We start from the raw sequence: 26,540 nt of genomic DNA, 5'->3' as shown, positions 1-26,540 counted from the left end.
ATATGGTTTTATGTTGACAACAGGTGATATATATGGTTTTATGTTGACAACAGATATATATGGTTTTAAGTTGACAAACAGGTGATACATATGGTTTTATGTTGACAACAGGTGATATATATGGTTTTAAGTTGACAAACAGGTGATACATATGGTTTTATGTTGACAACAGGTGATACATATGGTTTTATGTTGACAACAGGTGATATATATGGTTTTATGTTGACAACAGGTGATACGTATGATTTTGTTGACAACAGGTGATACACATGGTTTTAAGTTGACAACAGATACATATGGTTTTAAGTTGACAAACAGGTGATACATATGGTTTTATGTTGACATCATGTGATACATATGGATTTGTTGACAACAGGTGATACATATGGTTTTTAGTTGACTAACAGGTGACATATATGGTTTTTTGTTGACAACAGGTGATACATATGGTTTTATGTCAAAAACAGGTGATACATATGGTTTTGTTGACAACAGGTGATACATATGGTTTTATGTTAAAAACAGGTGATACATATGGTTTTATGTTGACAACAGGTGATATATATGGTTTTATGTTGACAACAGGTGATACATATGGTTTCATGTTGACAACAGGTGATATATATGGTTTTATGTTGACAACAGGTGATATATATGGTTTTAAGTTGACAACAGGTGACATATGGTTTTAAGTTGACAAACAGGTGATATATATGGTTTTATGTTGACAACAGGTGATATATATGGTTTTATGTTGACAACAGATATTCATGGTTTTAAGTTGACAAACAGGTGATGTATATGGTTTTAAGTTGACAAACATGTGATATATTAAGTATTAGGTGACAAAAAGGTGATATATTAAGATGTTGTTTAGCCAAAGTGATAGATTAAGGGATGTGATAGTTGACAACAGGTGATATATATAGTTTTAAGTTGACAAACATGTGATATATTAAGTATTAGGTGACAAAAAGGTGATATATTAAGATGTTGTTTAGCCTAAGTGATAGATAAAGGGATGTGATAGTTGACAACAGGTGATATATTGAAAGACAAAAAGGTGATATTATATCGCTGGAGATGTTTTGTTAAACACATTTGATGAATTGAGGGAGGTTTTTAGTAAATAAATGATTTGTCGTAAGGAAGGGTTAGTTGACAACAGGGCTTTATGTTGACAATAGGGGACAAATTGAGGGAGCACCTGTTGTGAGGATGGGACCAGAAAAAACCTTTTGGTGTGCCTATATACGGGAGGATAAGTAGATTTACACAGATCAATACCCCAATAACTGGATTAACCAGTATTTATTACTAGTGACTTATATTCCCTCAGCTATTGATATTTCATTTTGTAATTATTAAGTGCAGGCAACAGCAGCCTAAATTGGTAGACGGCCAAGTGTGGGCTAATACCAGCTAGGAGGGGAAGGAAAGACCCATTTAGTAATGGCTGGAGAAAAAATGGGCTAATTAGACAATGGAACGCCAGGACCTTCTGAACGTCTCTGTCAACAGAGCAGAGGTCGAGAGCTGTGGAGTTCCTGGGATTTTGAAACTTACTACGGACAGAGCAGAGGGCATGTGTAGTTTAGTCATAGGTCTTCTGAAGGTCATTAAGGACAGGGCAAAGGTCATAAGGAATGGCTTCAGACGATCACTACCAAACAAATGGTCATAAGTCATAAGGAATGGCTTACAAATGGTCATAAGTCATAAGGAATGGCTTCAGACGGTCACTAAAAAACAAAATGGTTTCAAAGGGTCTTAAAAATAAGTATAAGAGCACAAAAAAAATAATGAGGATTAGAGTCCTAGGTTTTCTGGTTTCTTTATTAGGGCCGTGCAGAGGTAATTAATAGTGGAATTAATCATTTGTCTGCTAATGGTCTCTGAAGAACAGGGAGAGGTCATGGCTAGTGAAATCCTATTGGCTTCTAAAGACATTAATTATAAAGACAAAGCAGAGAACAAGATACAAATGTAATACACTGCCCATGCAATAATTAAAATATAAATAACTTAGTCTATCATTCATGACAATTTTCTCCCAACATAAACAGAAATGCCTTTTTTACCTGTTCAGAATACCCTCTAGGAAATGATTTCTCTGTCATCCCCTATTGTATGACAAAGCTTTTTTTTTTAGCATGTCAAAGGAAACAATACCCTGACGTCATAGGAATCATAAATATGATGTCATAATCAGCTATGACAGGAGAGGGTGTGTGCAAAGCTGGATAAAAAACAAATTGTTAATGCTGAAAAAGATTTTATTATTCAACATTGAAAGGACAGGATAAAATAATCATCCCCTGTAGTGACAATTTTTAAAGCATAATCTCAACGCTTAGGATGAGCTTCTTGAATGTCTAACGCTTTACTTAAAATGATTAAGCCTTGGGTTAGAAAACTAAAATATCAAGGGTTGAAATTTTTCTGTCATACCCTTATCAGGGTGGGGTATAATTTTATCAATTTCCTGTGGATGCCATCCCTGCAGGTCGAGGATCAGGGAAAGAATACACCTGCTGTTACCTTATTGTATCTTAGGAGGCAATTAATGTGGGAACCCCCTGCAGAATTGGGGATTTGCTTTGGTGTCCTCTCTTTGTGGACACAAAAGCGACCAAATTATATCTGCTGCACCCATTGCAATATTTGGGATCTTTATCTTTCTTTCTACTTCTTACTACCTTTTATTTCCTAGTGACTTGCTTGGCAACACCTTACTTTTGGCTTGAATGTTGAGCGTTCGCCCAGGCGAGGAAGGAAATGAGTTCTGTCCCCAGGCCGGGACATGCCAAAGTCCTTACAATTGGTATTTGTTATTCCCTGCTTTACATTCAGCACCGTTGTCAGTATAATGTGACTGGGCGAAATGCTGTCCTGGGTGCCTTCAACATCATATTTCAGTGAGACAGCACTATAAAGTTGACATCAGATCCGCGCTATCACAAAGAGGCAAGTACACCAACATACCCTGTCTCCTGCATACACACACGCAAGCACACATACATTACACACATGGAGGCACGTCCTTAAATGACCTTAGCTGTTAATGGGACGTTAAACAAAATAAAACCAAACCAAACCAAACTCCTGTTGAAACGGTCTGTTTCTGGTTCAGACATAATGATACACTGAGTGACAAGTACATGTCCCTGTATTTTCCAACAACATTAATTGTTTTTAAAATGATAAAAAATATACATACTTAGTCACACAACCCTATTGATTAGAAATCTGATCTGTTTCTATGAGAGATAAAGGTCTTTCAATGCACAGAACCGTAATAAAGATATCATATAAATGCCACAATTGTATCCCCAGCACTAATGGTAGAGATACAGAATGTGTTCTGAGACACACAAGTTTGACAGCAGGATGTGAATCAGAGAAAGTGCAGGAGACATTTATAAAAAACATAAGTCAGTAATAGGCTAGAGAAAGAACCCATTGATGTTGGACACCTCTGGATGTGGGTGGTTTACATTGGCATGCCTGGAGGTGTTTTTCAGTGTTCGCTAGAGGACGTCAGCAGGTGCTTGTTTACATCAACGAATTCAGAAACCTGAGTACACTTAATGCCTGATGGTGTTCGCTGATGCGACAAGACATTTTGAACAAGATTCCGTCATCTTATTCTGTCATGTAATATCTAAATGTTTGGCGTAGGTCCTGATTTCAGCTCCATGCAGTTCTATCTATTTAGCTTTATTCTCCGATGCCAAACGTAAATTTGATCCCTAGCTTCATACACAATCAGCCCCTGTGATTTATTGGCTCGGTGAATAAATGAAAACCTGTCTCCAAAATTCAAGGGATTCTTTTCTATGAGAGTGAATTCTCCTTGAGCTATAGTTAAGAACTCTGATACTAATTTCATCCAACTTCCTGCCGATTTCAGTACATGTATTGGAACGTTGTTTGGCCATAGCATCTGCAGTCCCCTCTAAGTGATAACAGGACAGAATTACACCTCATCCTACATACATATTGGTAATGCAGACGACCAAGAAAATTTGATTTCCTCATTTGGAGGGAGATGGAACTCTTCAATCTCCAGCTGGATCACCGAAGGCTGTAATTGATATCAGTGAAGGAACATTGACTGTGTGATTTCTAGTTCTCATTCCACCAATTTAGTGTTGTTGAGAGTTTTTTCTTGTGATTTAGAAAGCGTCCTTCTTAACAGAAATTTTGCCTTTAACAAGGCTTCTTTCACGTTCAGAATTGATTTTTCCTTGAGGAGAAATTGATGAGCAACAGATAAAAAGACATAGTGGAGAGGAGGGGCAGGATCACAATACCGTTCCTGCCATGTTTCCCCTACGTAGTGCGCTCATAACTCCTACTGGATCAGACAGGGTATCAATCAATAATGAAAGATTCCCAAAATTGTACAAAATGCTGAAACAGGAAAACAACCCTAACGGCAAATTAGACCAACTAAGTCATTAATTAGATTTCGCTGTAAGTGTTTTCTAGACACTGTGAGGCATGCTGATTTTACAAAGGGTGGATTTCGAGGTCTGAGTGTTGCTGCGAGGCTCCTGTCAGGGTTTGATGGTTCGACATGTATTTTGCATTTTTGTTCATAGAATACAAACAATAAGTTACATGGTTCATACTTGGTTTACTCTCATGTGCAGTGCAGGAAAAAATCAATATTTCATCTTTAATCAATGCAACAAACGTGATATGAATTCTGGGAAATAGGGAGCATGGTGAAGTGTGGCTCCGGGTGCTGATCTTCCGATAAACACTGACCTCGCTAGATTCTAATATATAGATACAGTTTCTACTGCACCGCCAAGAACATTAATTTTTAACTAGCTTTCTATATTTGAAAAAAAACACCTAACAGCATCGTTTTATTGTATTCATGAAACAGACCCCCCCCCCTATAATGAATGATTTGATAAAGAGATAATCGGAACTGGATGCCTGGAAATCCTGGAATAAAGACAAAACCCCTAATTAACGGTTCCCTATAGACTATGTTTAAAATCTTATCCCCAATAGCAGAACAATCTTATTACCCCAACTGCAAAACAACTTAGATCGTCTTTCAAAGTTTGGTCAACTCCACAATATTCAGAACTGTTTTTTACAACACCTTTCTATAGATACAGTATACTAACCTGTATAGGACCAACACATTAGAATTAAAAACCTGCATCATCTAGAACTGCAAGTAATCCAAAAACCTGAATAATATAGAAACCTGAAAACCTGATGAATATAGAAAGTTTAGTAATCTAAAAAGAAACTGAGTAAACTAGAAATCTGTGCAATTTAGAAACCTTATAAATTTAGAAGCCAAATAATCTAGATAACTGCAATGTAAAAACCTGTGTAGACCTGTGCTATCTAGAAACTTGGGTAAGCTAAAACCTTAGTAAACCAACAACCGGTATAAGAAAGAAACCTGCAAACTAGAAATGTGAGTAATCTGGAAACCTGTGCAATATATGAACCTGTGCAATTTAGAAACCTAAGTAATCATGAAACCTTTGCAATATAGGAACCTGTGCAATCTAGAGACCTGTGCAATCTAGAAACCTGAGTAACCTAGAAACCTTTGCAATATAGGAACCTGTGCAATCTAGAAACCTAAGTAATCTGGAAAACTGTGCAATATAGAGACCTGTGCAATCTAGAAACCTGAGAAACCTAGAAACATTTGCAATATAGGAACCTGTGCAATCTAGAAACCTAAGTAATCTGGAAACCTATGCAATATAGGAACCTGTGTAATCTAGAAACTTGTGTATAATCCAGAAACATTTGAGTAATCTAGAAAATGAGTGTAATGTACGCCTTATATTATATTCACCTCTTTATATGTCGGTTCAACCAGCATACTTTCTTGTCAACACAAATATTTTATAATCATTCTGATCAGGATATATCTAGACAGCAGGAATATATATAGTTTTAGTGTTTGGAGTCAGCAAATGGTTAGACAGGTTTCCTTCTAATTAGAAGTTAGTTTCACACAGGTTTCCATCTAAAGTAGAAGTCAGCTAGACAGAAGGAATTGTTTTGGTGCTTCAAAGAACCAAAATTAGGTTTTTTGTTTTGAATTTCATTATTAAAACAAATCCTTCAAGCATTAAATTTTGAAGTAATTTGGACTGTTTTAAAGGTTAGATGGATTAAGGTTTTTTACACTCCTTGGTTTACAGAATTCTACAGATGATTTACAAATAGGGGAAAATGAGATTCTGCTGGCAGTGGCATTAGGTAACTTAATGTTTTCTGGTGTAGAAGTGCTGGAAGATGTATTCAAAGCTAACAACGTTTGGAGTAAGGAGGTCTGGTGGAATTGGATCAGTAATCTGATGAAACCCTCAAGGCATTGGTAGCTACCTTGATTCCACAAACAAATAATCCAATAGATATCAATACTTCTGGCCTTCTTCTATTTCTCAATTATGCATTGGGCCTTGAGAACATCAGGAAAACCCGTCACTGACAATTATACATCTAACAGTGAACGTTCATGTATTGAAAAAAAATTAACAACAAAATTATCCAAAATCCTGTATGACTCATTATGTTTTAAGATCATGAACTGTCTACGTTTAAATGTCAAAAGAATTAGATTGGTAAAGACAATTTGCCTTTGGTTATTGCCCATCCGATGTCAGTCAGATCCTTGCTATCAGCAGTTTCATTATAGAATTTTCAGAAATACATATTATCTGGAAGTATCAAGTCTGTTTCTCAGGTGTGTTCAGGGATTTTTTTTGAAATTAGATTTATGGCTACTTAATACAAAGGTGATTGGTACAGAGGTCACCATAGGCACAAAGGTCACTAAGTTCAAAGGTCAAAAATACAGGGTCACCACAACAAAAGACATTAAAATAGAGTTACCAGGAAATATTACCAGGGTTATTAAGTGCAGAGGTCATAAATACAAAGGTCGATGGTACAAAGTTCACAAGTCTAATAGAGCAGTCACTGTAAGAGTAATAAATAGAGAATAAAACACGCCTTTTTCCATATCACACCCAGAATCAACCCTTGACCAATATCAGCCCGCGGGCCTTTGGCCCTTGGGCTGATATTGCAGTCTTGAAGTAAAGTATTCTGTTTATTACATACTTACTAATAAAAACTACTATCTTAAGATTTATTTTAATTTTTGAAATATTGAAAAACATTTTTTTTTTCAAGTGGGGTGTGATATGGGTTTTGCGGGCTGATATGGGTTTTGGGGTGTGATACGGCGGGGGCTGATACAGGTTTTGGGGGGTGATACGACGAGGGCTGATATGGGTTAGAGCAATTGTGTTGTATCGCATATACAAAAAACCCGTATTTATTAGTAAGTATGTAATAAATATGTTTTAATTGTTCATAATAATTTTAGTGAAATTTTATACAGTTTGTATATATTTTCTCTGCATTGTAGATAAATGTTTCCTCGTCATATTTTAAATGTAAAGAAATCTATTTCTTTTTTTAATGTGAAAAAGTCATGTTGCAAATGTCAGAAGTACAGAGGTCAATAGGTCAAAAGTGTTTCCTAGAACTCTATCTGGTACTGATAAAAGTTTCCAAGAACTGGTTTACTCAAGAAATAATTGGGTACTCTACATGGAAAAAAAGTTTCAAAGATGACATTATGAAGGTGTCTGTTTGTGGTTTGGTGTTCCTGACGACCTCTATCTTTCCAGCAGAGCATGTAAAGTTCTGAGGCACAGGTGGTAGAGCAATCTGTATATGTCACACCAGAGACTAAAGCACAATATCTGCCACAATTCATTCCTAATGAGAATTTTCCCAGTTCTTCCCCTTTCGTAAATGCTGTTCAGAGGGATATAAGAAAATGTCTTGTTTCTATGGAAATACGCTCATCTTAGAATGTTGGGTTATGGTGCACTTTTTGTACTGGAATAGAGCATTGAACCGGTTGTTTACCAATGCTTTTATAATGCCAGGTTACAGTTTATAGTCGGAATTCGTAGACCTGGTACATATTTTATTGGTTTCACAGATATATTCCACAAGTACATGTAATAACTACCGGAACACAGCCATTTTAATGACTAGGCCAGCTGGTTCTATCACAGTTCAGGAAAATATAAATGGTAGCATTTTCATAGGTTTGTCATTAACATGATATAATTAAGTTCCATACTTCATGTGGACTGTAATCAGTTTGTATAAAGGGAGGTTTTGATAAAACTAGTTATATTTGATATAAAGATGAGCGATCGTAACATGAAATGATGCTAGCGTGATTTATATGTGGTGTTATCCAAGCTGCAGCTGAAACAACGTGATTCACCGCTATTAGCCTTTACCTGACTGATCATTGATTACATCACAGGAGGGGACACAGATAATATTTGTTGTTTACATGGTTAGCAGCTTTTTATGTCATTCAGTGGTTATGTTATTAAACAGTTGATCGTATGTTCTACAATGAAATGCCTCCGTTTACTGCTTGCTGCAATCATGGAAAAGTTTTTCTGGATTTTTTTTTAATTCAAAATGTTATAAACTATGGAATTTTTCACAATGCATTTCACTAGAGTTCTGTTTCAAATTTTGTTGAGCTATACTCATTTTCCTTGCTGCAAACTTCCTCAACTTCACAAGAATTAAACATTAAAATCTCACTTTTTTATCATTTTTGTCTTTTCAGAAAGAGCACCATCTGAGGTGACATTTTTTGGTTCACAATATTTTATGTATGAATGGCCAGCGAAAGGAGCACCCACCAGTAACACAGATGAGGTCAGTCTCTACTTCCGTACCAGACAGCCCAGCGGACTTCTCTTCTACACTGGTATGTGGCATTGGCTCTCATCATTTATATCTGCTAATGTTTCAAAATAAATTAATCAGAGGCTTTTCATGCATAGCATGTCACAAAGTCATAGGTTGGCTTGTATTTGGTTTTAATTTTTTTACTGTTGGCATCAAGCATTAATGCATATAAAAACAGAAATAATTTTGAAATTTCCTTCGTAGTCTTGCAAGACTTAATGATTTGTTGTTCTGTCCTTGCCTTAATTCAGTGTAAATTAAGATTTTAGTCTGAAGCGTTGCTTACAATCTACTGATACCTTTGCTTCAGTTTTCGCTGTAAGATATAACTAATCATAGAGTCTGTGTTTTCCTGTACTTTGTTGTACAAAATGATGAAATGCCGAGAAGCCTTTGTACTTGTGGAAAACGTAGGTTTTTCATGACATCACAGATCAACGGCTTCTTGTCTTTATGTGCTTTAAGTATAGAGAGTTCCTGCTTTTACTCGGCGTCAGACAAGAAAGTGGCTTATGTGGTATGTTCAGTAAAGGTTTTTACTCTCCTTGACAGCCTTCCCACATGTTACCATCCTCACATCCTGTAATTAACTTGATACAGACACTTAGGTATGGACACCAAAATAGGTCTCGTACATATATTGGAGAAGCTCTGCATGTGGTGATTTCCATTGAAACAGCTTATGAAACACTTCCTCAATCTTGGAAGATTTTTTTTTAAAAGTCAAGAGAATCTAAGAGAATCTAAGGAGTTGGTTATCAACTGTTTGCATATATAGATGGATAGGTATAATTGCCTTATTTTTGTGTGCATATAAGTAATGATATATAAGTTGAATACATGCAAGTCATATATCCCAGGTACATTGATGACTGTAACCTACAAGAAGATCCACCAGATACCAATTTGAGTACACAGATGGAGATTCTCTTACCTTTTGAGTACACAGATGGAGATTCTCTTTCCTTACATAATTACCTTAGAAAATTAAAAATTTTACTTTAAAACACAGTTAGGTGTAGCAAGTTACAGGTCTTTGCTGATAACATCTCATCACACAGCTTAACATCATATCAGAGATTACATTGTATATTTCCTTCTTAGCCCACCTTACAATTTTAATTGCTTTGGAGCTAGCTTTTATCATGGCGAAACATTAATGTCTTTCATCATTGTCTCTTTTCATAATTGAGTCACCTTAAGTATGATATATCCCAATGTCATGGTATTTGACCTGTATAGCTTGCTGGAGTTAACCATGATATAGTTTGTTCAAGTAAATGACCTTGACCCACATTTCTTCATAAAAAAGCTTGACCCACATTCAGCATCAAAGATGCAAATGCATTGAAATCTTTAAACAACAGTTTTAGTTTACCTTGTATAAAGTGCTTGTGAGTTTATGCTATGACACAGTGTTCATTGTCAGTGTGTGTCCATTCTACCATCTATCTAAGATCATTTTCATTTGTTCAAAACATTACCTTGATATAAAGTCAATGTAATTTTGTATCATATGAAGGACAGCTAGAGTAACATTTATGGCCTTCATGGCCTGCTGCAGTGACAGGCTATTGACCTAGACCCATATTAAAGGTTCCATGGGTCAATTATTTCAGAACATTGGTACTAATTACCGTGGTAAGGGTAGATATTTGGCCTGTAAGCAGTTACCGTGGTAAGGGTAGATATTTGGCCCGTAAGCAGTAGCACTATAAGTCTAAAAAATCTTATTCTTGATGATGGTGATAAGACATGTTTTTTATGCCCTTGGATATCTAGAGAGGTTAAATAAAATGTACACTATTGTATGTTAATGAAGACCTCTGCATGTGCCCAAAAGTAATCTTCCTGTCTGTCAATCTGTCCTTTTTTCTGGTTTTTTGCTTAAAGGCATTAAATTAATCATCCATTTTGATAACATTGTGTAAGCTTGTATGCAATATTCAATATCTATTCACATATAATGAGCATATTGCGATCTGATCGGTCATCAGTTTCTGTACAATAGTGATATTAAGTAGCACACATCAATTTCATTGACTCATTGAGCGACAGTCAGATCAATTCCAAAGGATGGGAGGTATAGCTCTTAGATGTTGAAAAATTAGAATCTTTAAAATTTCAATAGACATTCAAATTAATTTAGTCCTGAATAACATCTTAATTACCATAGCAAATGTGAATTTAAAGCTACAATGATACTTTAGGCAGAAATTGATGATTATTGATATCATTTGATATTTTTTACCTAACTTGAATAAGGGAGGTAGCTCTTGTATCAGCATGTGCAATGTACAATAGTTTAATTTGGAAATATCCTTGGGAAATTGGATAAGATATTTAAATATTTATTGTAACATTTTAATTGTCATTACAACACTGTATAATGCCATAAACAGAAATAAACTGTACTTCAATTGCCGTATAAATTTGAATTATTCTTTTATTGATTATTAAAAAGTATGCTTTTAACAATGATTAAAGCACTATTTCATAAACCAATGTGATAGTGTAACCTCTGAAGGTTTCGTGAAGTGCCTTATTTTGTTTAGACAAGTTTTATTATTCACATAGTGCTGGTTTATGATATGTAGTTAGCAGGTCAGTACATTTTTTTAGTTTTCCTCTTTAATTATTATCATGTGCATCTTTTGATATTACAGGACAGGGAAGCGATTTCTTGATAGTTTCTCTTAAAAACGGTGGAGTAAGTGTCACAGTTAATCTTGGATCTGGAACATACGACTCGGAAATACGACCACACGCCTATCGCTTTGACGACAATCACTGGCATCATGTGCATGTGAAGAGGAAAACAAGGGAGGTAAGTGTGTTACAAATCCTCTTCTTTATCTATCTGGATTTTCACTTTGCCAAAATTTAGTGACTGTTGTTTCATAGGCTATATAGCTGTTTACTCACTTTTGTTATGAACATTTTCAGACATTTTTTAGTGAACTTTTATAAAATATTTATTATATTTTCACTTGACTGTTAGTCGTTTCACCAGAATGGTATGCTGATTGTAACATAGTGTTAGTTTTCTTTTCTTCAACACACAGCTCCTTTTTAGCTCGGTATAACAGTACTTATATTTCTCACCGCTTTGTAGATTAGGACAGTCTAGCCTTCTATTTGTTTTGCATTGCGATTCTTGAACCATAGGCTGTATAACACTTCCTCCATGAAAATCTCGGAACAGTATTCCTATAATCCCTGATAAGGCCATAATATGGGGGTCCCATTGTATGTATCTGTCCGCTTCTCAGTAATGACAGGGATTGATGGAGATACAGAGAATCTATAATCCTGGTGAAATAGATTTTATTATATGGATTTATAGTATATGATTTTATTCATTGTTATTTTTTTATGGTTTTTGTATAAAATTTTCTTATTTAAAAGGTCAGTAAACTTGTCTTTTTATCCTAAGAATGAACCTGATCCAAAGTTTTTTGGAAAAGGAGATACAAAATGCGGGCCTTCTTGTCTCCTTTAATTTTATTCCTGTTCTAAGAACAATTCTGATTCTGAAGAGGCAAAAAATATTCATTCATTAACAAATCTATGAAAGAAATGATATCTTAAATTTACATGTATTTCAGAAAAGATTTTGATGCTATTCCTTTGAGTCTATAACCCCAATCTTTTTTTTTTTTTTGTTTTTTTTTTTGTTTTTTGAGTATTTTCCCATGGAGACTTAATTGTGTAAAAGCTATAATATCGTCTTTACGACTCTCAGTTTCTCCTATCTAGAGAAATGTTTTCTCAGACGTACACAAAACACTTGACTCCAGATTTCGGTGCATATATATTGCTCAAATGATATTCGTAAATATGTGGCTGACTAGACTGGTAATTGTTATTACAGTATATTTCTGCAGACACGTGACCCTGGTAGGGGACGATGTGATTATCCAATGCATCTAGAGACATGTGACTAAGCTAAAGCTCGGTAAAATCAATCTAAATGAAATGAAGAGATTAATTTTTGTGCTGTATGTAGAAAGTCTAGTAACACAAACGAGCATGATTAACACTGGGCATAATGGGTAAATGTGTGGACGCTTCCCGTGGGACGTCTAGTACCAGAGTTCAGTCTCGGCCAATCTCTCTCACAGCTCCACCATCCATACAGTGCCAAAATCAAAATCATGACATTCATGTCTCACTTCCAGAAAATCTCGAAAGACAAAACCCAATAATACTAAGAAAAAACAGAAATTGTCATAGGTTCATCTGAAATTTCATGTAGATTAATTCCTTTGTCTTGGAAATTCAATGCCCAGCAAATGTCACCAATCATGAGGAGAATGGGTACTGTTACAGTACAGCCTTACGATCTGGCAAGGGGTTGGCGCCATGTTGGATTGCCAGGATTCGTCTTGGTAATCTTGTAAAAAGTTCCCACATGATTGTTTGGTGTATGAGAACAGCTGCTGCTAGCGTTTAATGTATGTGTCCACTGCTATCGGCTCTAAGGTGTTTAATGAAGAAAATATGATTTTGAAAACATGTTTTTATTGTTTCTCCCCAAGCACTTTGCAATAGATATCTTTTTGCCGTAGGTTTCTGAAGAAAGTTGGAAGCTTCCCTTCGGCAGTACACAGGGAAATTCACATTATGTGGGATAACAATTGGAACCATTGTTTGAGGGAAAAATTAAGTAAAGCATTTTAATACCGGAAAGGCTAATTAGGCAAGAACATGGTGAGATGTAAATGTTCATTGGGATTCAAACTGTGTGGAGGCTTATTTGACTGACTTTCTTAAACATTTGATTGGCTCTCAAATGCCATTGATTTTCCAATTACTGTTCATCGCTTGGCATAGAATGACATTTCTTTTTCTTTTAGATTACCAAATATACAAACAGTGTAAACAAAACAATGAAACAGTGCTCTGTAAGATAGGTTTTCCCTAATCCTTCTTTGTGCAGTTTGTTTTCCAATAAAGGAAGCCCTACTGTTCACAGTAATGTAAAGTTTAATTAATCTCCTTCCAGTTAAAGGGGCTGGTCGGGGAAAAAATGTTATATTTGCTAAAATGGCATACACATGTTTAAAATACCTTCTTATGAAATATACCGATACAAATTTTGCTGAAATTCACTCCCTTAGAGTAAAAATTATAATTATATTAAAGAAATCCTAAATCGTCACCTGAAAGTCAAAAACTCTCAATTGACCCAGATGAGTGATGTAATTTTACTGCACGCGCGTCATCAACAAGGCCAAATGTAAACATCGCGGCGAAAGAAAAAGATACATCAACATATAGGTAGGAATACTACACTTGCATCATACATGACCTTTGAAAACAATTATTTACGTATAGTATTGCTGTCTTGTCCGCTAGTTGAGTCCGACATGGCACATGACGGCGTGCTATTGTTGTTATCTTCACTGCCTCACTTATGAAACAACCACATGACATATCATATATATAGATCTGTACTAAATTTACGCGGGGCTTCCCCAAGATTTCAGTGGTCAAAACTGGACATTGCAAGCAGAACTCGACCATCATATTGCCGTGGTATAACTTTTGGAAGGCCAGAGAACGCATTTAGACCCATTTATTTTGTATTTTTTTCCCCGACCAGCCCCTTTAAGCATGTTTATATTTCTCAGGATTTTTAAAAGATAGAAAATTGACAGCTTCGGGAAGCCATTTGTCCAGATTTTCAGTTTTTTTTCTTCCTTTTAATAAAGCATGTACCTTTTTCTGAGGATTTTTTATAAAAAGAAAAGCGGCGTCTTCTCAATGTTGAATTTTGAAATTTGATGTGAACAATCAATACCTTCATTAAGGGCTGTCTAAGATAAGTAACCAATAAGTCTTGACCAATATTCTAAGGCCCTTTTGGTAGTTCAACCCAATGCCGAGAAGCCACACTTACAAGCACACCTCATTTTAATGCTTTAAGAAAATTCAGACTACACAGTCAGCTAGGAGTGATTGTTTTACACTGCAAGTTAAACATAATGTTATAAGATTGTATGTTAATTTCGAACAAATTATGACTTTAGTCATTTTTGTTCCTTTAGTTTATAAGATACTGTCACCGGGTATTTTACATGATGGCATGTGACTTCAACTTTACTGAACCTACCATTTCAGATTGATGTATTGTTTCTTAACTTTACTAAAAATTCCCTTTTAGAATCATTTTTATGACTAGAAATAAAGGTTGCAACATGTTCAAAGTCTATTCAGTCTTTTGAGATGCAAAATGAGAAATTTACATGGGTATAATTGTTTTTTCACAAATATACCATATATAGCAATGCCTTAGGACTTTTACATCCGAGTACAGCAGACAGCGAGCTTTTATTACTTATCTCATTTCAAGGAGCTTACTTTCTCCATGGAAACGGACAGGATTAAAATGGCAGCAGAATACATTGCACTCTTTTCAACTTATATTTTTTACTGTCAATACATAATACAACAAGGTTCCAATATATAAAATAAACATCCCAATATGAAAATCAATTCTTTTTGAAATATTTTTTATTCATTCTGTGTTTCCCACATGTTTATTTTTTCTTATTTTAAGAAATTCGTTCCATCATTCCTTTTCCCTTAACCTTTCACAAAAGGCAAGACCTTTACTTTTAAATCCCCAGTATTTCCTTAAAGAATGTCCTATCCGTTCACCATTTACCGTATTCTAGCTCTGGTGTCTCCATATGCAATGCAAAACGGTACCAGGCAGAGTGTCTTGACCTATAGTGTTATATGATGCACCTCTAGATTGGTTGTATTATAATTTGTGCTATGTATATTTGTGAGATTTTGTTTTTAATTTTGATTTTCCTTCACCACCAGCTTACCAGGCAAAATGGTTATACAGGTGTAAGTAAGCATGTCGTGGACCCTGCATCTCCAGGACAACAGCCCTAGGCCTGTGGTTCGCCATTTCAGCAACTTAACACAAACAAAATCTACATGCTAGAAGTTACCAGTAACTCAAATGCTAAAACTGATACATTTTGCTTTTTTAGAAACAATTTTAAACTAAACTTTACTAATCATAGCATATAAATATTTTTGGTCAATTTAATTGAAGAATTTCTAAATAATGCAAAATATATTCCAGATGAACTATTTGTGTTAAATTGTTGTGAAGTGAAACCGACTTTAAACTGGTGGGCCCTGTATTACATTGTTTGTCTTGCGAACCTCTGTGCCTGGTCTAGTGATGTGATGTCATTATAATCCTGTACCCCGACTCCACCCTTCCCTCCGCCCTGTTGTCATGGTAACGTGTACTCACAGCTGATGTCCACGACTAACACCTCACAGATAATCTGTTGTTACTTTGTAGAAAGAACTCATCACACAGAGATAACCCATTGCTGCTTTGTATAAACATCTGTTTGTACAGAAGATCTCTAAGGAAAATGGAAATAATGCTTGTCATATTTACTCAAAATTCTGTGAATGTACATATAATCCAATGTAATTATTAATGTTTGGGATAAGGTGCTTGTGTATAATCACTCATGCTTCTTAAAACCATTATAACCTGTTTCTACAATAATTAAACTTTTTTTCTGAGATAATAATCTCCTGTTTTTATAACCCAAAGTCAGTATGACAGATGTTGCTTGTATCAAGGTCAATATTGGGTCAATATTGGGTGAATGTTGCTTGTAAATGTGAAGGTCAATATTGTATGGTTGTTACTTATATGAAGGTCAATATTGTATATATATATATATATATATTGTGTACATCAAGGTCAGTATTATATGGATATTTTGAATCAACGTCAATATTGGGTAAATATTGCTTTCATCAAGGTCAGTATTGTGTGGATGATCCTTTGTACCTAGGTCAACTTTGTATGTATGTTCCTTTATATCTAGGTCAACATTATATGGATGTTCCTTTGTATCAAGATAGACATTGTAAGGATGTTCCTTTGTATCAATGTCAATGTTGTATGTATGTTCCTTTATATCTAGGTCTACATTGTGTGGATGTTCCTTTGTATCAAGATAGACATTGTATGGATGTTCCTTTGTACCAAGGTCAACTTTGTGTGGATGTTCCTTTGTATCTAGATCAACATTGTAAAGTTGTTCATTTGTATCTTGGTCAACATTATATGGATGTTCCTTTGTATCAAGATCGACATTGTAAGGATGTTCATTTGTATCTAGGTCAACATTGTAAGGATGTTCCTTTGTTACTAGGTCAACATTGTGTGGATCTTTGTATCTAAGGGATATTGCTTTCATATGGAAATTTAATGGATGTTTCTTAAAATTATCAAGGTCAATGTGGGATGAACGTTGCTTGTAACAGCAATCTGATTAAAATCAACTGTAACATGGCTCCGCCTGAACATCTGAATGTGCTGATGTCAGGGTCACGTTCAAGTGACCTTTAGATGAAGCAATCAGAGGCGCGCTGGCAAAAGTTTGCCAGCAAATCAGAATATCATGGTTGATAGATAAAAAGCGAGGGGTATCGAACAGATAAGTTTTCCAAAACAAATATGGCGGCGGGGAACTGACGTTTCTACGACGCCAAGGAAAACGTACCCATTGGGTAATAATTGCGTAGGCAACACCACCATACAGTCTTTCTTCTCTAATAAAGCTTGTTTTTTTTCTTTTCTGTCCAGGTTTCAGACGATCAATCTCAAAATTTTTAGAACTTTCACATCATTCTCATTAATGTCCGACATATTTGTTACATCTCCGAGCGCCCTTTAGAAAGAGGATCTCTGATTGGTCAAAATTTAATGAGTATTTATAAATATAAAGGCCACCTGAATGTGACCCTGACCGCGGCACACTCAGATGTTCAGGCGTAGTACGAAGTTAACGAAGCCCTGTAACATGATTTTAATCAGATAGCTTGTACCAGTTGCAATGTTTGTTGTGTCAGGGTCAATATTTGATAGAAGTTTCTTGGATCAAAGTCATTTTCAGACCAATATTAGATATATGTGTTTGTCATCAAGTTTATTATAATGAATGAACTTCACCCATATTCAAGGTCAGAGGGGTCAGTTGTCTTAAAAAAAATCAGCAACTTCTTCAGAATAACCAATAGGCATATAGGGTAGTGATAGTTTCCCAGTAGCATGCTCAGATTAAGAGCTATCAAGTTTGTTAATATGAATGACCTTGACCCACTTATGGTCAAATGTGCATAAACCTTTATATAAACTCATCTCATTAAACAAAAGGTCTAGAGTTCAATGCTCAATGTTCTTTATTCTGTAGGCCTTAAGGCCCATAAGTTGTAAGATACAAATAAATGGAGGGTAGCGGTATTTGGCAAGCTGCATGCTGGGATGAAAGGCTATTAGGTTTGTTCAACTTAATGACCTTGTTAGACTTCCAATGTCACAGGGGTCAAATTTGTTTAAATCTTTTAACGGGTTCTTTTGAATAACTTCTAGTCATAGATACTGATATTTTGCCTGTAGCTTTATTTAGTCTACTTTTAAGGTTACAGGTGTGAGATTACAGGTGAGCGATGCAGGCCCACTGGGCCTCTTGTTATTTTGAATGGCAAACACATCAAAATAGATAAAAAAAAAATGGGAAATAAATCAGAAAAAAAAATCATAGCAAACACATTAGTAAAAATGAAAACAATGGAAAAAATAGCAAAGCAAAAAAAATACATAAGAAAAGAAGAAAAGTTACAAATGCATCTGTTAATAGGTTGGCTAGGATAGTTTCAGTTGCTCTTAGCTTACAAACTTTCAAAATAAAAATTTACTTAAAAGTGTTAAAGAATTGAGAAGAAAGCACCTGCTATTTCTGTTCAATATTGACATTGAAGAGTGATCATTTTAGGTGATGTTAATATCAAACTTTTTAATCTTCTGGGCAGATGTGGGACTTTCTGTAATAGTCCTTATAACTTTACTAGACGGATCAGAGCTTCGACATGACATCATTATAGAATTCATTGTGTTGTTATTGATGTAATGACCTAATTAAACACTGATCATTGACACTTTGCAGTAAAAAGGTGTATTGCTAAATTACTTGGTAAAAATATCATCAAGAATATAGGGTTTAGAAAATACATATAGAATATATGTTACAGGCCATTTAACACCTAACAGTGACAAAATTCCTTTGTCAAAACAAATTGGTCTCAAGTTAAAAAATGGAGGAATATCCACTTACTGCAGATTTCCAGAAATAATTTTGTCACAAGTTTTCGGAATACAAGGATTGTGAATACACTGGTTTTGTATACAACTGTTTCATTACAAGGGTTCCAAAATTCAGCTTTCAAATATTTGTTCATGTTTGCATAAAGGATTGTGCTACCTCTCCGTGGCCTTCAACTTTTTTCCTGTAAGGGAGTTAACTCAAACATAATTTACAGATACAATCTGTAAGGGATGAAACTGGCACCAGTAAAGAAAATTCTCCTCATTGACATTTAAGGATGTTTTCTCTGTATAGACAAATTCCCCTCACTGCTTTGATCAAACGTTCTTCACACAATGTTTTTAAGATCAATAGTTGCTGGAAATCTATCATTTTTTTTAAGGAGAAATAAAAGGGTATTTTTTGTTGTTGTTGATATCAGCATCTGATGGATAAGTCAGTTTGGAATGAAACTTAACTATAAAATCCCTCAAATACTTTCTCTCCGAAGTCATGTTAAAACTATTACTCAACATAACGTCATGTCACAGTCGGGTTTGATGTTAGAAATACATGTCTTCAAAGTGTTAGCAAACATTTTATATGTTTCAAATTATAGTCAAGCATTATATTTAAACATTAATTTTCAAATTTCAATTTCATCAGGAACTAGCGTGAATGATAAAACAGAACCGACTGTAATGCCTGGGGATATATATCAATCCATTTTATTGTAATCAAACTTAAATAACTTTGTATTATTGGAGTTATTATCAAACGACAGGGTCTCAAGCATTTATAAGAGTACATTTCCAGTTAGCATGATCTTATCAAGATGGCAGTGATTTCTGTATGAGATAGATACATGCAATTTGATTATTTTTCAATTGTTTTCGGGCAGTTGAGGCCATATATTTCTCTTTTATTTTCAGTAGATATCAGTGGTGTTGAAACTCAGCTGGATTTTGCAGAGGTTATCCTTGTTTGGACACTTTTTTCCAGTATAAAGAGAATTTCAGGATTATAAGAATGGCGTAACATTGGTATTGAAACCACATATCGGATGCTCCATTTCTGCAAACACATTGATGTATAAAGAGCTATTTGCTGAGTTCTCTAATATTTTCTGGAGATTTCGGGTTTGATAACTTTTGAATTTTTACGTGACGCCTTTCATCAGCTAGTGGGAATGCTCCCATTAAAGTTAATGGGGGCTATACAGTTCAAGTTCCGTTTATTTTAAATCAATAATTCCAAAACGTGTAACATTTTGCAGCAAAGTTTGTGAAAATAGTTCATGTTGCTGAGAGCTAATCTAATTTGAAAAAACGTTCATGTGATCAGAGTTTTAGGACTCCTTCCCTAAGTCATTTCCTGTTTGAAATGTTCATTGTGATATAAATCTTAAATCTCTCTATTGACAAAACTAAAATAACAAAACCAATCAATAAGAATCAAGTCTGTCCCTACGAGGGAACAGAAGATAAAAATGAGTAAGCAATCAAGTCTGTCCCTACGAGGGAACGGAAGATAAAAATGAGTAAGCAATCAAGTCTGTCCCTATGAGGGAACAGAAGATAATAATGAGTAAGCAATCAAGTCTGTCCCTACGAGGTTTAAAAATGAGTAAGCAATCAAGTCTGTCCCTACGAGGGAACGGAAGATAAAAATGAGTAAGCAATCAAGTCTGTCCCTATGAGGGAACAGAAGATAATACTGAGTAAGCAATCAAGTCTGTCCCTACGAGGGAACAGATGATAAAAATGAGTAAGCAATCAAGTCTGTTCCTACGAGGGAACAGACGATAAAAATGAGTAAGCAATCAAGTCTGTCCCTACGAGGGAACAGATGATAAAAATGAGTAAGCAATCAAGTCTGTCCCTACAAGGGAACAGACGATAATAATGAGTAAGCAATCAAGTCTGTCCCTACAGAAGATAAAAATGAGTAAGCAATCAAGTCTGTCCCTACGAGGGAACAGAAGATAAAAATGTGTAAGCAATCAAGTCTGTCCCTACAGAAGATAAAAATGAGTAAGCAATCAAGGGGGAAAAAACACCATTGATGTTATATGAATAATTGGCTTATGCAGAGGAATATAAATTGACATTGTTATTTCATGGAAATTTGGCTATTGTAGAAGTAAAAATATCACCACTATAGGGATATTTAGCTATTGTAGAAGTAAAAATATTACAACTATAGGTATATTTGGCTATTGTAGAAGTAAAAATATTACCACTATAGGGAAATTTGGCTATTGTAGAAGTAAAAATATTACCACTATAGGGATATTTTTGCTATTGTAGAAGTAAAAAGATCACTACTATAGGGATATTTGGCTACTGCAGAAGTAAAAATATTACAACTATAGGTATATTTGGCTATTGTAGTAGTAAAAATATTACCACTATAGGGAAATTTGGCTATTGTAGAAGTAAAATTATAACCACTATAGGGATATTTGGCTATTGTAGAAGTAAAAAGAACACCACTATAGGGATATTTAGCTATTGTAGAAGTAAAAAGATCACTACTATAGGGATATTTGGCTTCTGTAGAAGTAAAAATATCACTACTTTAGGGATATTTAGCTATTGTAGAAGTAAAAATATTACCACTATAGGTATATTTGGCTATTGTAGAAGTAAAAATATTACCACTATAGGGATATTTTTGCTATTGTAGAAGTAAAAAGATCACTACTATAGGGATATTTGGCTTCTGTAGAAGTAAAAATATCACTACTTTAGGGATATTTAGCTATTGTAGAAGTAAAAATATTACCACTATAGGTATATTTGGCTATTGTAGAAGTAAAAATATTACCACTATAGGGATATTTGGCTACTGCAGAAGTAAAAATATTACAACTATAGGTATATTTGGCTATTGTAGTAGTAAAAATATTACCACTATAGGGATATTTGGCTATTGTAGAAGTAAAAATATCCCTATAGTAGTAATCTTTTTACTTCTACAGTAGCTAGATATTTCTGTAGTGGTGATTTTTTTACTTCTACAATAGACAGATATCCCTATAGTAGTAATCTTTTTACTTCTACCCTATAGTAGTGATCTTTTACTTCTACAATAGCAAAAATATCCCTATAGTGGTGTTCTTTTTTCTTCTACAATAGCCAAATGTGATCTTTCTACAATAGACAAATATACCTATAGTGGTAATATTTTTACTACTACAATAGCCAAATATACCTATAGTAGTGATATTTTAACTTCTACAATAGACAAATATCCATTTAACGGTGATTTGTTTTTTTGCTACAGTAGCCAATGCAAATCTCCCTATAGTTGTGATCTTTCTACAATAGACAAATATCCCTAAAGTAGTGATATTTTTACTACTACAATAGCCAAATACCTCTATAGCAGTGATCTTTTTACTCCTACAATAGACAAATATCACTACTATAGGGGTATTTGCCTATTGTAGAAGTAAAGATATCACTACTATAGGGGGATTTGTCTATTGTAGGAGTAAAAAGATCACTACTATAGGGGTATTTCTCTATTGTAGAAGTAAACAGATCACTACTATAGGGGTATTTGCCTATTGTAGAAGTAAAAGATCACTACTATAGGGGTATTTGTCTATTGTAGAAAGATCACATTTGGCTATTGTAGCAGTAAAAAAAATCACAACTACAGAAATATCTAGCTACTGTAGAAGAAAAAAGAACACCACTATAGGGATATTTGGCTTCTGTAGAAGTAAGAATATCACTACTTTAGGGATATTTGGCTTCTGTAGAAGTAAAAAGATCGCTACTATAGGGATATCTGTCTATTGTAGAAGTAAACAGATCACTACTATAGGGGTATTTGCCTATTGTAGAAGTAAAGATATCACTACTATAGGGGGATTTGTCTATTGTAGAAAGATCACATTTGGCTATTGTAGTAGTAAAAATATCACTCCTATAGGGATATTTGGCTACTGCAGAAGTAAAAATATCACTACTTTAGGGATATTTAGCTATTGTAGAAGTAAAAAAATCACTACTATAGAGGTATTTAGCTATTGTAGAAGTAAGAAGATCACTACTATAGGGATATTTGTCTATTGTAGAAAGATCACAACTATAGGGATATTTGCATTGGCTACTGTAGCAAAAAAAAAATCACCGTTAAATGGAAATTTGTCTATTGTAGAAGTATGTTGTATGACATAGCATTACAAGATGTTTGTGCTAAAATGCAGACATAAACAGGTGAGATTTAACATCCTTATTAATTTGGCAAGTTGTTTCTTCTTTCTGGTACAGGATGGAAAAGTATTTGTTTCCAAAAAAATGGCTGCTACTTGTCTGTAGCAGCAGTTTCCATAGTTATAGAAGAAGTCTTTAGAATACATAGCAAGGGCTTTGACCACAGTAATCGTGATGGTTGAGAAAGGTTGACAACTTTCTGTAAATATTGAGTAGCCATTTTTTTGTGGCTGCAGATTTATGTACAGCAAAATTTTGTATTGCATCCTGTATTGTACAAATTACCAATGCAACAAGTAATATAGCACAGGTATTAAACCTGACCTGCTGCAGTGCTGTAGATCTTCTGCTGAAAGCTATTAAGGGAATTAGATATACAGTGCCACAAAATAGAGCATTATCATAGTCCAAAGGAAAGATAACAATGATATTCCGAATATTGGTTTGAAATCAAGCTTCTAATAATGTTGGCTAAATGACTTCTGCAGTTATATTACATTTGGATGGTTGATTATGATGCCAAATAAATGGAAGAAAGTTAGCGCTGAAGTGTATGAATATTTGGCTTTTACAGAAGTATAACTTGCTAACCAATATTATGCCTGGTTATTTTGAAAGTAACAAGAGTTTATAAACACATAGATAAATAATATATAATAGAAATAACAATTTCTCTGATCCAGGCTAATCAGTTTTATTTATAGAGAACATCTTTAAAAAACCTACTTTAAAGAAAATTTAAAGAAAATATTGTATAAATATTTACAGAACTGTCTGGTTAGAAGAGTTTTAAAACTATATTGGTATTAAAATAAACCTGAAATATCTTTAAATATTCATGAAAAAGACCTCATTCTGTATTGATTGGTTTACCAGCCTGTTTTAATAAAGGATTCAACATCAGCTCTGTTGATGACATGGCATGGAGAAAAAAGTCTACAAAACTAGGGTATAAAGATTATCTAACAAGGTGCTTTGAAGTATCTTAGTGACGTCACGCACATGTAAATAACGTGGAGCACAACGTACAAGCAGGAGTATTATGTACGGGTGAAGTGGAGAATATTTTGATATAACTGGGATTCAATTTCTCTGAAAACATTTTTTTCCAAGATATTCCATTGTCTGAAAACTGTTTTGGTGTGTCGTTATCTGTATGAACGACTAGATTATGGGATGCAATCCGTGCATTCCCATCAATCAAAGTAGAAACTAGCCAGATCCTGTATTACTGTGAGAATGAATAGTGATGATAAAAAATCTAGCTGTCTGTACACAAATAATCATATAACGCGAGAGTAACAAACAAACAGGCTTCAAAGGGGTTTCCACAGCTACACACACCTACGGGACCAATCACAGAGTCTGTTTGATTGGAACACGGTTATACGCCAGACTGATGCCCTCTGGTATATAAGCGTGACTGAAAAAGAAATAAAACTGTGTACAATTGTGTTAATGTGTTAATTACATATGTGAGTATTCCCCAGGGGGCAGGGATAGCAGGCTCCTCCCCCATGACCCCCAAGGTCTTTAGATCTTTGGGGTCAGGCCCGAGTGTAGGCGTCTGGATCAGCTGTAACCACATAGTACTAGTGTTTGACATGCTTTCAATGACTTTACATAGACCAGTGAGTTTCTCTTTTGCCTTGACATCCGGACATTATATTTCCAGATACAATCTTATTGGTTTAGCTGTTAGGAACCATTGGGTTTCTTTGGTACCTGGATGTCTAAACAATTTGTACTTCCAGTTCCTTGTGAAAAACCGTTTGAAGTTCTTTGTTCCAGATTCTGACAATGGTTTCTTTTAAGAAAAAAGGTTGTTTGGCTTAGAAGTCAGTGTCTACATATAAGGCTTGCACATCTTTACCGTAGATATTTGCATGTGATGAACACTGTTTTAGGGGGAAATGATCATATCAAGAAATGCATGCACACTATTCTGTCTTTGCGTATTGCAGAGTTATCTTCTCTTGAGAGCAGGTATCTTGTAATATTCGTGTAATTTTCTCACACGAACCAATGACGTAACAATCAATACCTGCTCTCAAGAGAAGATAACTCTGCAAAGACGGAATAGGCGGGCAAACAATCCAAAACCAGTCCGGGGTTGCGATCATTTATCTTAAAATGTTTTTGCTCACCTGTTTTTAGAAATATTTTGAAATATACTTGCAGCATTACTGCTGAAATTTTGTGTAACACCTCTTGAATGCATTGTCTTTTGTATTGATATTTCGGTTATATATTAAGTGACCGACTGCATCATTGGCTGACTTTATGTTTCTTGATTTCTGTTTTAGTATCTTTGTCATTCCTGTATGGAAACACTTTCTTACTTTTCTATTCTACTATTAAAATTCTACCTGTCATGGGATGTCATGAAATTGTCTCGTCTTAAAAAAAAAAAATCATCATACTTGTACTGGGTAATTAAACTGTAGTCACAGTGAACTCATAAGCCAAGTTAAATATATCATGGACTATTCATTTTGGATTTATTTTGAAATTATAAAAATTGTAGGGACATTCGATGTACAGATCTGACTAGCAAGGTGCTCTCTTAATTTATACTGAAAGTGTGTGAACGTACAAAGCATGTGACTTCAGAAATCATTACTATAAAAAGGTGTCTATCGAGCTATAAAGTGGCCTGCCAATTAATCTACTAACAGATTGGGGTCCTTGGAAGGATTGAGCATGGGGCATGTACAAGTTTAACTGGTGTTAAGAATGTGGTCTCTGGAGACATTGCTTTACTCTAGTTACTCCACATGTATCTATCAATGTGTAATAGCTGTGTTTATTTCTGTAGGAATTATTTACATGTATACAGGTCCCTGTGTATATCTCAGTACTTATATTTCTCACAGGACCCTGTGTATATCTCAGGACTCATATTTCTTACAGGTTCCTGTATATTTGAGGTTTCTCTTGTGAAACCAATTTCTATTATAAATACTCACCACAGTCATTATAATGCATATTCCAACCTTACTTGGCTCTTTACATACGTAAATAAAGAATTTTCCCCCCCATGGGGAACCCCTGGAAAACCCACCAATCAGACGGCAGTATTCACGCACGTGATCAGACACGAAGCCATGCTTCCCACTTCATATTTCCAAAGCCCAAAAAAGTGAGAGCCAAGGAGACAAGGGGAGGCTGGGAGGGAACTCACCTAATGACTGTGGTAAGTATTTATAATAGAAATTGGTTTCACAAGAGAAACCTCAATTCTATTTCAAAATACGTTACCACAGTCATTATAATGCGAATTCGACTTACCGCAGTGGTGTCTCCGTGGAGCGATGAAGGGTTCCAACAATAGGACCCATACCCCCGGAGGAAAAATTCAAAATACCCTTTC

The 26,540-nt window shown here is 34.9% G+C and overlaps 1 protein-coding gene across 11 annotated transcripts in view; it reads left to right on the top strand.

Moving 5' to 3' along the window:
- LOC110442051 (neurexin-2-like) overlaps positions 1-26,540 on the top strand; it is a 244,323-nt gene that overhangs the window by 143,422 nt on the left and 74,361 nt on the right. For 10 of the 11 annotated variants that reach the window (XM_021485465.1, XM_021485470.1, XM_021485471.1 and 7 more), the window contains 3 exons: positions 8,672-8,815; positions 11,463-11,623; positions 15,634-15,660. In XM_021485465.1, the coding sequence (XP_021341140.1) occupies positions 8,672-8,815; positions 11,463-11,623; positions 15,634-15,660 (332 nt within the window). The remainder of the gene's footprint in view (positions 1-8,671; positions 8,816-11,462; positions 11,624-15,633; positions 15,661-26,540) is intronic. The other variant, XM_021485469.1, reaches the window with a different exon arrangement.

The sequence above is a fragment of the Mizuhopecten yessoensis genome, unplaced genomic scaffold (assembly GCF_002113885.1).
Source record: "Mizuhopecten yessoensis strain PY_sf001 unplaced genomic scaffold, ASM211388v2 scaffold716197, whole genome shotgun sequence".
Lineage (NCBI taxonomy): Eukaryota > Metazoa > Mollusca > Bivalvia > Pectinida > Pectinidae > Mizuhopecten > Mizuhopecten yessoensis.
This window is presented reverse-complemented; position numbering and strand designations above follow the sequence as displayed.